The sequence below is a fragment of the Lemur catta genome, chromosome 11 (genome assembly GCF_020740605.2).
Source record: "Lemur catta isolate mLemCat1 chromosome 11, mLemCat1.pri, whole genome shotgun sequence".
Lineage (NCBI taxonomy): Eukaryota > Metazoa > Chordata > Mammalia > Primates > Lemuridae > Lemur > Lemur catta.
The window spans coordinates 15,901,709-15,916,447 of NC_059138.1; the positions used below are offsets into that span (position 1 = coordinate 15,901,709).

At 37.6% G+C, this 14,739-nt stretch overlaps 1 protein-coding gene across 7 annotated transcripts in view; it reads right to left on the reverse strand.

Moving 5' to 3' along the window:
• Nucleotides 1–1,175: 1,175 nt before the first annotated feature.
• CALD1 (caldesmon 1) overlaps nucleotides 1,176–14,739 on the reverse strand; it is a 168,978-nt gene continuing 155,414 nt past the window's right edge. For all 7 annotated transcript variants that reach the window (XM_045564856.1, XM_045564855.1, XM_045564851.1 and 4 more), the window contains 7 exons: nucleotides 14,301–14,441; nucleotides 11,790–11,833; nucleotides 11,609–11,687; nucleotides 10,724–10,861; nucleotides 10,210–10,305; nucleotides 4,941–5,021; nucleotides 1,176–3,461 (listed from right to left, as the gene is read on the reverse strand). In XM_045564856.1, the coding sequence (XP_045420812.1) occupies nucleotides 3,456–3,461; nucleotides 4,941–5,021; nucleotides 10,210–10,305; nucleotides 10,724–10,861; nucleotides 11,609–11,687; nucleotides 11,790–11,833; nucleotides 14,301–14,441 (585 nt within the window). In that variant the 3' untranslated portion in view covers nucleotides 1,176–3,455. The remainder of the gene's footprint in view (nucleotides 3,462–4,940; nucleotides 5,022–10,209; nucleotides 10,306–10,723; nucleotides 10,862–11,608; nucleotides 11,688–11,789; nucleotides 11,834–14,300; nucleotides 14,442–14,739) is intronic.

The window sequence follows — 14,739 nt, forward strand, 5'->3', positions numbered from 1 at the left end:
TAGGAAGATATAATGATTCTAGATCTTTATGCACCTAAAACATCACCTTAAAATATGGAAAGTAAAATTAACAGAATTACAAGAAGAAATAGACAAATCCATAACAACAGTGGGAGATGTTTCACATTCCTTTCTCAGTAATAGAACAAAAGAAAAAATCAGTAGGATATAGAATGTTTGGACATTATTCATAAATTTGACACAAATAGACACTGCACTCAAATCAAGACTTTGTTAGTCATCTAAGTCCTATGGAAGAACACACCCTTAGGATCGTGAGATCTTTTTTCTTCTCCATTATCCTACTTGGAGCATACATGCAAGCAAGCAAGGGTAGGAAAAAAACCTACAGTACAGACCTATTTCCACATCATGAGAGGAACTATTATGTTTTCAAGCGCATATCCTGAATATGCATATTGTAAAATTAATTTTTATTCACCCCTAATCTTACCAGTTTGGGACTAGTACTACAGATTTATTTTTTTGTTGCTTAATTTAGATGACAGCTACCTTATTGTCTAGACTTATTACCCTTCTTGTTAAGCTGCAGAGGTAAAAATACTAATTTTTTTTTATTAACAGTAATTAGTTAATTGTGTCAATCTCATGTGCAGGATTGAAGGAACTGTTCAGGAGCTCTGGACCCATAACTTAAAACCTTTATGAGAATCTCAGATTTCAGACCAATTAGTGCTACATAAATATGCAAAATTACTATGAAAAAATATCTTTGGATTCAAACGTAATCATCAGTGCCTTGCAAGTAGTAAGTATTCTACAAATGAATGGTACATATTAAATGGGTGTTTCCCCTATTACGAGGCGGTACCTTCAGGAAAACAGTACTGTCCATCTTAGGAGTGAGAGCTGATATGTGACAACACCGGCAATGAGAGGGAGGATGAAGGGACATTTGATAGTTGTTTTGAAGAATTTTTTAAATCCCTGTTTTCAGCCTTTTCTATACATGTTTGGCCAGTTGTCCACATCAGAGCAATTTTCAATATTTTTAAAGAAAATTACCTGTAATAAGCAATTAAAAATATAAAAAATGCTTTTCTTTTTTAAAAAGACTGAATCTGAAATATAGGTTTGCTATGCCATCATCTTTATTACAATAGTCATACCTCTTGCAATCAATATAGTACACAAAAATAAGTGAAGCGAAGACATTTGGAGGAATTCCATTTATTGTGGATGCCTTTTCATGATATATTTTTATTGCAGCGATCAATCATCAGTGAAACGTATCAAGTGTTTATAAAATTTTTAGGTATGGCAGATTCACAAAACACGCTAGTCAGCTTGCAGTTTTACCTCTTAAAGATAACAGACAACTGTAACTGAACAAGTAAACAAGGAATTTAATTTTCAAAAGATTAAATCCAAAGTGAACAAAATTCTACCCTAAAACTTATTCCATCCAAATATTGGAACAAAAGTCAGGATTGATACATTCTCTTCTCAACTTTGGGTTTTTTAGAAAAATATATAATAGTGATCAGGAGAAGCTCTTGTTCAAAAGTATAACAATGCACTGTAATCTCAAACTTTGATCCATTTCACGCCAATGATGGGAATCAATGCTAAATAGGGCACTTCTATTGTAAATTCTAGTTTATCTTATTGTAGACTCGTGCATGTCTACTCAGTCACGAGTAGATGACTTTTGCAGTCTTGGTGGCTTCCCTTTCTTTGGCCCAGGTTTGCTAAAAGCTAGAGGATCTGGCTACTCTTTACTGATTTATGAAGAAAATAGACTTTGTAAGGCTATGGTCACTCCTCACGCCAGCCTGCCTTGGCTAGCTCTTCCAGGCAAATATTATAGATGAGAAAACAGTTATTCGGGAGACTTCCTCAGTGTGGTAGGAATTGAGACTAAGACAATTTTATTAAGTCAACTGAGGTATGAGTTTATAATAACTACACTCTATGTATACGTCTATACTAGAACATTTTGCCAAGACACTGGCGTACTCTTTTATCATTCATTGTGAAGAGTAAAGACTTAAAGGCTATAGTAAGATCTGGATTGCGTGTGTAAAAATGGTGAGTCAATAAAGATGGGGTGAACAGTAAAACGAGTAAAAGTTACATATATTTTTGAGATTTCAACACATTATCAACTTATGACAAGTACCAACGACTAAATCAGGTAGTAAAGTTTAATTTAAAAAAATATTTCAGAGTATATAAAGATGAAAGTACTATCATGGCTCCTAAATACTGGATTTGGTTCACTTTACTTCTCTGCTTCCAGACATTCGCCAGTCAGTCCTTGTTTAGACCCATAAATGGAATTTCAATTTGTACAATACTGTCGCTAAAATTCTTGTCTTTAAAGTTTAGAGACTGAAGAGACCTTAGATATCATTTAGGCCAACCTATTGTGAACTTTATTATTACAAATAAGCAGGCTTTCAGTTTGATGGTAGAGTTAACAAAATTCACGTTGGACTTCAAGATTGCCTTTAACTATAAACTAAATACTATGTCTCATAGAAAATTTCAACTCATTTTGACACTTCTTAACTCTCTTTTTTTCAATACTTTTTTCTTACAGGTCATCGGGCATTGAAAACATATCAATACCTATCTGCCATGTTTCTATTGGCAAATATGAAATATTAATATAATATTGTGATTTTTAATTTTTTAAAAAGCTGTGATATTGGCTAGTTACAAGGACATACTACTAAATATAATAGTCTAGCACATAAAAAAGCATTCTACCATTAGTGTGTTTGTATACGTGTATGCACATACATACATAATCAGGTTATCTAAAATGTGGTTCAGGCTACCAAAGAAATCCACAAAGCAACCAATCTAAAAAAAATCAGTACCACTGTCAGCTAACATAATAATCTAATTTAGCATGAAAAAAAGTAATACCTTAACAGTACATCTTCTTTTTTTTAAAAAAAAACCCAGACAATCATTATTGCAGTATATCAAATCTGAAATGGGTTACTTTCAGAAAGTGTTACAATTGCCTACTAAGATAATTTCTTCCATGCTTTATTATAAAGTGCAGAAACAATATGACTTCTGTATTTAAAAAAACAAAAACTACGGTTCATTTTTCTAGATACTGCACACATTCCGCAGGCAATTTTAAACTTGAATCTCTTCCTACTGACTTCCGATGTGGTTGGTATCACTGTTCAAACATAGAGTTATGATGATCAGTAGAAAAGTCTCTATTTCACAGCATGGGTTTCTTTAGAAACAGGCTCCTGTGCAAAGGCAGTACTTTTACCATGAACATCTCTAGACTGTGATTATTAAATATAGTGATAATATACATGGGTTTACTGGGATATTGAAAAATAAAACAAAACAAAATGAACCCACTTTAGTAAATTGACATAAATATAAAACAGAGCAAATTAGCCCTCTACAACTGAGCTGGTCCAGCATCTTGAGCTTGGGTTCTTTCTGGAACTGTCTCAAACCTGCTAAGAGAAGAGAACTTTAAATCCACAGCCTACAGTATTTCAGCCAGGTGGTTTTGTCAGAAGAAGAAAAAAAAAAAAAAGAAATAATAGTATGGCAGGAGGATTATTATTGTTGTTGGCATTTCATTCAAATGTGATCTTTTATCCTATCCTTTCTTCTGTTGGTTTTTTCACTTCCCTTTTCCTTCCTCTCCTTTATGTTCCCTTTTCCTATCTTGACCTTTGGCCTTACTCATGGCATTCAGAGTCAAGTAAGGTGTTCTTTTTTCTTTTTTTAAAGCTCTACTATAAGGGCCAGGAATCTGTAATATGTATCCCAGGGCAGGCGTACATGAGGGACACGTCAGTATATAACAGTGAAGCAGGATATGTTTATCTTTACTGAGCAATCTCTGTTTTCTCCCCCTTATTCTTGCATCCCTGCCCGTGAGACTTATCTGACCCATTGTCCTACTCTTAAACCATTTCCCCCTACCCTTTAGCTAGCTGCTAAAAGTCCTTGCTGAGGCATTAACAAATACTAAAATGTTCTGAATTCGATTTTCAAATGTGTGGTATAGGCCAGGTACGGTGGCTCACGCCTGTAATCCCAGCACTCTGGGAGGCCAAGGCGGGCGGATTGTTTGAGCTCAGGAGTTCGAAACCAGCCTGAGCAAGAGTGAGACCCCGTCTCTACTAAAAAATAGAAAGATATTAGCTGGACAACTAAAAATATATAGAAATTAGCCGGGCATGGTGGTGCATGCCTGTAGTCCGAGCTACTTGGGAGGCTGAGGGTAGGATCGCTTGAGCCCAGGAGTTTGAGTTGCTGTGAGCTAGGCTGACGCCATGGCACTCTAGCCCGGGTGACAGAGTGGGACTCTGCCTCAAAAACAAAAAAAAGAAAAAAAGAATAAAAAAAATGTGTTGTATATTTTCATTTCTAAGGAATGAATGACAAGTAGTGAGTTTGCCATTTTGGAGCAAAGGAGCTACCTAATCTGCTACCTCATAAACTCAGCTCTGTGTCTAGTGTTTACATTATTATTACTACTGTAGGAAGAGTTTAGTGGTGTAGACCAGGGAGGAGGGGGTGGTGTGTGTGAGGGTGGTATGTGACCCTCCTACCTTGTACCTGCCACCCTGTTTCACAATTCCAGAGAGTACCACTCATACTGTATGGTATGTGAATTGTATTCTCTGAGTCCCACCATTCTAGATTGTCTTTGCTCTACTTTCTAGAGCTCTGGCTAAGAGAAATATTTTCCAGAAGGAAAACAGCCCCAGAAGTGGCTATTTATGTTGTATGACTGACAGACCTATAATGCCAAAGGCTCCATGAACTTTTCCTGTGCTGTATACAGGTCTTTTAGAAATTGATGGGCATGCAGGCAACGATCTGTGGGTCAGTGATAATTCTCATCTGACCCTGGAATATTTCACTGCAGGATCCACCAGGATGATAAATCTTTGAAAATAAATCTCCCAGTAGATTACCTTAGTAGGGGAGGTGACCTTATCCACAGATTGCTTTTCCCAGAGGTTCCGCTTGCTGGATACATCTCCTGGCCTCAAGTCCTAATGAAGAGAGAGCAGAAAAAATAAGTATGTGGCTGTTTATAGTTTCTGGCCAGCTCTAACTAAATTGCCATATTTTTTGCTTGTCTGTTTGACTGAATCAATTTGTTGTTGAATACACTTTACCCCAGGGATCCAAAATGGATGGAATTGAAAGGATCATCAGCTGTTGTTCGATTTTATTCAGAGCTTGACCTGTCTTACAATAAGAGAATGGGCTGGAATGACAGTATTTGGGTCCTTGTCCTTCAACAAGGATTTACTGTTTATTGATCAGTAAAATTGGAACATAAGCATATTTACAATAATGTAGCCTATTTTTAGCTTTCTATGCTCTTGGAAATGAATAAAGCACAGGTTATTTAAAAATAATTCATGTGGGGCTTGATAAGCATTTTCCCCTTTGCAGATTAACTTCTTTTGGCACCTTACCGAGGGAGGCAGGCTGGAAATCCCAAGAGCTAACATTCCCAGGAGCAGTCCTCAAATTGCTGAGTGGTGAGTGCTGAGTGTTGGTGCAAGAATGTTTCTCTGGCTCACTCATGCCTCAGGTAGGATAACTCCGAAGGATGTGTTCTACAGTGGCTTCTAGGGTTTACCCAGTGGGATTAAATTTTAATATTAACAGCTCATGTAGTGATACGCTTAATAACATTCTTCGTTGGCTGCCTTCTCCCTGTCTCGCTCCCTGTAGTGTTCTCTTCACCTCCCAAGTAAATTACTTGCATTGGAATCACTGTGCTAGGGTCTGCTTCTGGATACCTCAAACTAAGTCACTTTTCTAGCTGTACTTTCCTCACCCTACAATCACTTTGTGTTTCCTGAGCGGCAAGTGAGTAATTCAGAAGTGGATCAGTAGAACCCAGCCCCACAAATATAAACATTTATCCCAAATTGAACCCATAAGAGAAACTGACAGTCGATGATGTATGTAAGAACATGTGGAAATCTTGGGAAGGAAACACTAAACTATGAACGATAACAGTTATATAGCTTTGAGTCTTTATTTACTACCTCATAATTAATTTCGTTTGGATAAGGATCCAAATTTCTGTTTCAAGTTACTTTTCGTCCAGTATTTGCTTATGTTAGTACTTGGCAAAAGGCAGTTTGTAGAAAATAAATGTGTTTTACTGAAATAGTAATGCTTATTTTGGCAAACCCTTTTCTCCCAAAGAAGGCAAAGCTAAATAAGAATTGCATTTATCCATGGACACCAATCTAAATGGACATACTTCTGGTAGATAATATTGAGATCTCAACACTGAAAATGCACAGTTAAATGGTACCATGTGAAGCATTTCAGGTTTGCCTTAATCTTACTAAGTTTCTGGATTTCCTGTGTGGCAAGAATTCCTGATATTCTATTAGAGAGTTACACCTATTTAACTTGGAACCATTAAGCAACAAATCAGATTATTTTTGAAGAATTTCACTACATTTGCCAGTGTAGGTAGAAGCTGCCAAGTTGTCTGGAAGACTGCTTTAAAATTTTAGAAACTATAATTAGGACCATGCTGATGGAAGCTCTGGAAAGTGGCTATTACCGCTTTATTTATTTGATTCATATGAGACAAATATTTTTCTTTCACATGAATGTTCTTCTACCTAAAAAAATGGATTGCCTTTCCCATAAATCCTGCCAATGAATCTTAAGAGATCACTTAAAGAGTTCTTAAGAAAATATTAACATGCAAATTACTGGTTGGCATTTTAAATCAAAGGGGAAATATAAATGGAATTACCTGACCAGACTACATTTTAGACAAAGAACCACTCCGGAAGAAGAGGGAGAAATGAAGGCAGGAGAAGCAGGTTTCCAATCAACCAGAGACCAAAGAGTGAAGAACAGAAGTCAGCTAAGAAAGACATTGTTGATTTTTTTTTAAACAAAAAGAAAGACAAATTAGCTTTTTAACTGCTGTACAACATGTAGATTAGACACAAAGAATAGACAAACCAGCTAAAATAGACGTACTCAGAACTGAATTCCAGTTACAAAGTTACACTGAAGTCCTGTAGATTCTACCCACAAATAGCAAATAGATGTTTCAGTAGGAATCTGGTATAGAGTAATGTTTAATCCTAAATAAGTTAATTTTCAGGGATAATATTTATGTGACAAACTACTTTGAGCACTTTTAATTCTTAGCATATATTAAAATCATTACATAACTACTGGTAGAGAGGGGGTGAGTTCTAGAACTCAACTCTTTAATCCTATGAATTACTCTTTTTCTTTTTGGGGTTTCCCTGGGTGAGAACCATTTTGTTGAAAGAACTTCCCTATGATTTTGTCTTTTTTTTTTTTTTTTTAGAATTTTATTTAAAACATTTTTAATTGATATAGCTGTACTAATTTCATCTTAGTGGCCACATGTCATACATCTGCAAACACAAACCTAAGCTTTCTCCTCCACCAATCCCTACCCAACACATATAAACAAAAGGCCGACAATAAATTGTCTCTGGTCAGAAATCAGACATTTTTTTTGGTGGGTGGGGGTGAGGGAGTCCTATTTTCTGTTGCCTTTAGGTAAACCTCTGACATCCTGGGCTCAGGGTCAGTCTGGCCAGAGTCTCAAACTCAGATGACTGCGGTGAAGGGCCAAACTGGAAACACAAATGCCTAAAGAGGCTTGGTGTAAGAAAATAAGGAAAAGAGGGGAACAGCAGTTCAAGGGTGCCTGCCTCCATTCCTCAAAAACATGTTCAAGTTATAATTTAAAAAAGGAAAATGAAGCACAGTGGTGCTACCCAGATCTTAGCTGCAGGCTACCAGTGAGGCACTGTGGACAAGCCCTAGGGTCCTTGTTTGACCTGACTTTCCAAGCTGATTTCCCTGGACTCAACTTCTTTCCTTCCAACCTTTATGCACCTGCAGGATCCTTCCAGCCCTTTCTGCATCGCTGAAACTTCACCTCTTTTCTGCTGAACCTACAGTATCTGTGAACTACCCTCCTGCCACTCTGTGCAGACTGCCATGTTGCTTTGACATGGGGCTGGGTTAAAAATACAGGCTACTACTACCACTGGAATATACACGAAGCTTAAAGTTGCTTAGTACGTATATTCAAACTAGTGCTTTATCTACATCAATTTCATATTGTTGGTCCTCATCCCAGAAGCCAGACTACTCTACAAAATCCAGTGGGAAGAGAGAGATCACTAAAATCTATACTAATTGCCAACATTCTTCTTTCCTTTTCCTCTCCACCCTCTAGGAGGTGGTCTAGCAAATCACTTACTAAATAGTAGGTAAAGCAGGCAGTGATTTTGTAATTTCTCTGTAATACCTTTCTCACCTGCCATTTTTAGGAAGCTGTCAATAACCCCAGAACATGTTTTATTTATTTATTTCTTTACTTTTGTGTAGAAACCTTGAAACAGTTATACCTAGTATAATAAAAACTGAATTTAATCTTTTTAACCTTCCCATTGAGACGACATACAGATGATGGTAAGCTTATCAGTGAAGAACTGACAAAAGAGTAGGGGGCCAGTCCTGGACCAAATTTATGAGTATAACCAGGTAAAGAAATGAAATAGATTGCAAATATTATAAACATGAAAAAATTATCATCTCTAGCAATGTGCCATACTCATCAAAGAGTAAAATATATCTTTTTCTACTTATCCTTGCTATCTTGAAAGTTCTTTGATGGGTCCCTGAACTCCTTGAACTTGTCTTATATGCATGTTTTGGGGGAAAGGGTCCTTAGATTTGATTAGGTTCTCCCAGGGGTCCATAATGCAAAAAGGTTAATAATCACTAGTCTGGAACCACAAAGCTGATATAAATTACCATGTTATTTGTTGTTGTTGTTTTTTTTTTTTAAATAATTGCTACTCTTTATGTCACCATTGGTGCTGGGGTAACTTGAGGCACTACAGAGCACATATCTTTTAGGCATGGTCCCTTGCCTCGACTGTCCATTATAGGCCCCTTTCTTGTAGCTACTAAGAGAGAGAAAAAGGGTTTTTTTTAAATATATGAAGATTTTCCAATTGTAAATTGGATTTACATTAGTTTATACCTCTTGTGAGTCCTTATGCAAAGAATCTCAGGCAGAATATCAATTAAAGGCTCAAAGAGTTGCACTGAAGAAGGATATGCAAACATTTCCATTTCTTCTGTTTTATTTTTAATTTTTATTTACTTTATTTTTTTTTAGAGACAGTGTCTCACTGTGTTGCCCAAGCTTGCACTAAATTCCTGGGCTCAAGCAATCCTACCCACCTCAGCCTCTCAAGCTGCTGGGTCTTTTTCTTTTTAAATTGGAAAGTGACAAAATTTGGTGACTTTGGAAATTATATATGGAGCCAATGGATGCAATTAAATGCTGTTGTGGCTCAATGGCACAAAGGCCTGGGATTTGGAAAGTTTTTGTTCTTCCTCTAGGATGTAGGATTATGACAGTTGACTCTTGGCTACCTTGGGCACCAAAAAATGCCATAAAAGCTGACTTAACAGAGAAAGCTCAGCAGTATACAGTGGGGAGCATAATAAAGGTGTTTTATTATAGTGATAAATGCAAGACAATTATCGTAATTCAATGAAAAGGTTAAAAGAAATTTTTTTTAGTAATATAGCTACACTTAATAAATAAGAAAGTTTTAGATTTTCTAAAACAACATTCATAACCAGTTTTTCCTGTTTCCAATTTTATGACTTTCTCTGGAGGTGCTGCGACAAAATTATAGCAATTATTCAACAACTACCCAAGAACTGTATTTTTGTGCCAAGTTACAGAAATTAGGCAAATCAGAACACAGGGGTTCAAAATAGCCAACATACACATTCTTTTGGGAATAAGTCTAGGGGTTCTCTTGACAAAGAAGTAGCCAAAATAATCTGACCTTTCGTTTTGAAATTCCTATGCATAATTTATAGACTAGAAGCTAAAGAAGTAGAACAGTAAAGTGTCTAAACTTGAACTGCTCAACATCCTGGCTAACTCCTCCTCCCAGTTAGGGTGGAGAGGTGATTATTTGGTTCCATTCTACCCTCTGGGTAATTGTGGTATGATGCTCAGGACTGCTCTAAATGTGAACACCTCCCTGTCTGTTATGCAGCGACAACAAAGAACAGGAGCACTGCCTTTGCTAGGTAAACAGACCAACTCTTTTCCTCTGCGGCTGGAAGCTGAGAGATCAAAGAAATTCACAAAAACCTGAAGCTACTTACAGAAGGTTTGGGAGCAGGTGACTTGTTTCCATCCGGGGTTTTAGTTAGCCATTCATTGATGCGGCTGGAAACCCCCACCTTCAGGCCAGCAGTTTCCTATAAAGAGTCAATCATCCAAAATAGTCAAGAAAAACGTCAACTTTACCTGGGAGGGAATCTTCAAAGCAACCTCAAAATACTATTAAGTATTATTTCACACGGCCATAAACTTTAAACTTGATATTTAAAGAGTATGTTGTCTGGTTTTCTTCCCCCTGCACCTCACCCCATCCCCACCCCAAGGTTAACAACTAACCTCGGGCACTTTAGAGTACAGTGGCCAGTGGCCAGAGCTGGGTAACTAGTGCAGCCTCATGAACACGTTCTCCCTGAGCTTGCTTTTGTGGTCGTTGCAAAACAAAGTACGAATTGCACCTTCCTCACTGCTTTTATTATAAACTTAGTGTGATGCCTAACAGAAAATGGAAAAAACATCCACCCCTCTACACTTAAAAGATAGAAATCACACGCTCACCTTGTTTGGTGTGCCCGACGCGGTGGGGGATGAGAACACGTTGCCTTTCTCCCACATGCTCTTGATGTTACGCACACCTTCAGCAGGGACAGGAAGGTCAGACGCTGCTGGCTTTGGAGGTTTTGCAGTTTTTGTTCCCTGAAATGTGTGACTTATTTTTACACATTGGTTGGTGCTGAGAAGTTTGTTTTCAAAAAATTATGGCGAGCTCGTCTTCCTCAACATCGTCATTTAAAAAGTTCACTCACCAAAAATGGGACTCATAATTTCTGTTATGAAACTGCATTCTGATGACACATGGCCCTCAAAATAAACCATAAGAGCGAGACCGGAGGACTTTTAAAAAATGAAATATGCTTTTTATTGGGACACCAACAAAATTACCACCTTAAATTTATTGTTAAGGTGATATTCTACTTTGTTTCTTCAACAGATACTTCTTGAAAATTAAACTCAGGTTGGCTATCATCTTTTGTATTACTTTATACTATGACTTTTATTTGATAATAAAAGGTTTTGTAAACAAAAGAAGATTAAGCAAGATTGTAAGGGACCTATTTAAACCACATATGGGAACCCATTTTATAAAGAATTAAGAATATTAAAGGGATACTTGTGAACATATAAATAATAATGTTAAATACCAATAAACTCATTTATTAAAAGAATAACTGCTTCATTAAAGCATATTCAGGCTAAAGGTAATAAACAACAATTTAACTGCACTTCTCTTTAACTAGTTCAAAGTGTAATAAAGCATCACCAATATTCTAACACTACTATAGCTACTGGACTTGATTCTTGTCCCAAGTGTTTTTATCATTTTCTGTGGAGTCACAGCCTATTTCTGTGAGATGGGACCATAATTATGAGGACAAGTCTCACCTCAATGGCGCTGGTGTACTGCTCCAGTCTGCTGTCAATCTTGGAGACTACTGCTGCTTGGTGAGTTGATTTGACACCACTGCTCAATAGACACATACATGCAAACATAAAAATATGGGAGAGAATCTTCCCGTACATACACTAGCTGATTATTCTCAACTGAACAATCAACCATATTTACCTTTTCTGTGCAGACTTATTCAAAAATTCTGCTCGCTCTTCTATCTAGGAATTGAAAAAGAAAATAAACCCAGTTAATATTTTCAGCTTATAAACAGTATCTCTCAGCTCACGCCACTGTCATCCCCAAGTCTGGTGAATGGAAACACCAGAGAGCATGTAAGGATATTAGGGTACCGTGCATAGCAGCTTTGCTAGAGAGGAACCTTATTATGGTCTTTGCTAGGGAGATTTGGGGGATGAAGGTAGAATTGGCACAAGGATAGAGAAAATGCATAGAGAAACATAAAGTTTTGGAGGCAAATTAAAGACCAGATTGATGTGGAATAAAAAGGGCTCTGAAATAATATAAACCAGGGGCAAAGTAATTAAAATTTAAGACTAACACAATAATTTTTTCAAAAATATATCTGGTTACCCTCTAGGACATATTATGACTATAGACATACCATGCTACTTGATTAACAAAAATTTCCCACAACATTTAAACTGTATATTTGGTATGCAACAGGACAGAATAAGAACGATAACCAGGAAAAGTGAACTAGTCCCTTATTTCTTAGCCTGATTTACTAACTTGATAGCAGTGAGTCAAGCCTATTGTTGAACTTAATTTGCCCTGCAATGGAAAAGTTGGGGGTGGGGGTGGAATGAAGGTGGGGCACAGCTCACCAGCAATGGCTGAAGCTTCCCATGAAGCCCCTTTTAGCTCAAATGGGAAATAAAGAAATAAGCCCAGAGAAACTGTGATGAATATACACTAAATAGACAGTTCAGTGGTTTTTGATGAATTATTTTTTTTTAAGCTAGGAACTTTTTTTGCTGTAACTAAAGCTACTAAATCAAACATTATATTTTACTAAAACTGTATCACTTAAATTTAGATATAACAATAAGTCAGCAAATATTTGTTGACTCCAAGCGATACCCAACTCCAGGCTAGAAATATCCTCTGCCGCCATCACCTACCAACATCACCAAGTAGTAAAACCTTCTTTGCACATGACTGCATGTGCCAAAACACATGCATGCTGAGAAGCTTCATTTTCTTCCCTGCTCAGGGAAGCCAAGGAATCTACTAGATTACAGTTAACCTAGGCCAGCATGGTTGAGTGTCCCCTGGTCTCAGTTAGTTCAGGCTAATGTAAGAAATGACCATAGACTGGGGAGCTTAAATAACAGACATTTATTTCTCACTGTTCTGGAGGCTGGAAAGTCTGAGATGAGATTGCCAGCATGTCTGGGTTCTGGGGAAGGCCCTCTTCCTGGTTTGTAGATGGCCACCTTCCAGCTGTGTCCTCACATGGTGGAGAGCACAGAGGGAGCAAGTAAGCTCCTGTATCTCTTTGGATAAGGGCACTAATCCCATTCGCAAGGGTTCCACCCTCATGATCTAATTACCTCCCCAAAGCCTCACCTCCTAATCCCATCACATTGAGGGTTAGGTTTTTCAACATATGAATTTTGAGGGGACACAAATATTCAGTCTATAATACTCCTACAGTCTTCCAAGATGTTAGAGGCTCTTTCTGACCTGGTCTGGCCAGGGATTCATGAACAATTTGTAAATACCACAATGTTTCTGGAGAACATGCTTTGCTCCACATTATCAATGGAATAACACTTTTATAGATGTTAATAAGGGCACTTCATTGTTTCCAAATGATTTCTTACAGAGACAAAAGTACACCCTTACTGAAAATAAAAATCTATACAAAAAAGTACTATAGGTAGCCCCAGAGTTTATGGGATATAAAAGGTCTATGACATAAATCTTATGTTTCTGATTTTAATTATAAACTGAGAAGTATATTTTTGTAGAAAAAGTTCTGAGGTGAATAAGGTGAAATAGTTTAGAACCATGCAATCCAGTAGCAATTGAAATACTGCCCATCCATCCACCTGTCCATCCTACTGTTACCCTGCCCACCTGTCAGCCACACAACCAACCAACAAAATATATATTAAGCACCTTCTAAAACAGTTAATACCCAGAGATGAATAAAACAGTGCCATGGACTGAATTATGTCCCTTCTAAAATTCCTATGTTGAAGCTCTAACCCCCAGTGTGGCTGTATTTGGAGATGGGCCCCCTGAGGAAGTAATTAAGGTTAAATGAGATCACAAGATCATGATCCAGTAGGATTAATACTCTTACAAGAAGAACACCAGAAAGCTCGCTTGCTCTATTTCCACCACATGAGGACACAGTGAGAAGGCTATGCAGGCCATCTGCACGCCACAAGGAGGGCTCTTATCAGAAAATAAATCTGCTAGCACCTTGATCTTGGACTTCCAAGCCTCCAGAACTGTGAGCAATAAATTTACATAGTTTCCAAATTACCCAGTCCAAGGGATTTTGTTATAGCAGCCCGAACAGACTAATGCAGAAGGATGGCAAGGAGATACATGGAGGAAAGACCCTGAAGAATCAATAACTAAATAAGGGGCTAAAATAAAATTTTTATTAAAATAGAGGTATTATAAGAAGGTTTTCTGGGAAAAAGATACCTTGAGAGATGAACCTTTAGGAGTGAAACATTTGAATGGCTTCTTGTCATCTGACAAGCCATCCTCTGGCATCTTCTGGCGTTTCTCAGCAGCTTCTGCCCTTCGCCTTTCAATCTCTTCCTTTAGTCTCCTCTTCTCTTCCTAAGAGAGAAAGAACAAATAACAGGGACATCAGTATGCTTCACAGCTGCAGAGAAGAGTGCTGGAGCACGGTTGGAGAGGCAGCAGACTCAGGCCCTAGACTGGACACCACCCCTTCTAGGTCTAACCAGAGGCTAAGCCATTTGCAGTCTGGCGCTGCCACTTTCCAACTGGGTGACCTTGGCCATGTTATTGAGCTGCTCTGTGACTCAGTTTCTTCAGCTGTAAAACAGGGATAACAATAATAGCCACTGCATAGGGCTTTCATGAGGGCTACATGTAAAATTCTTAGACAAAA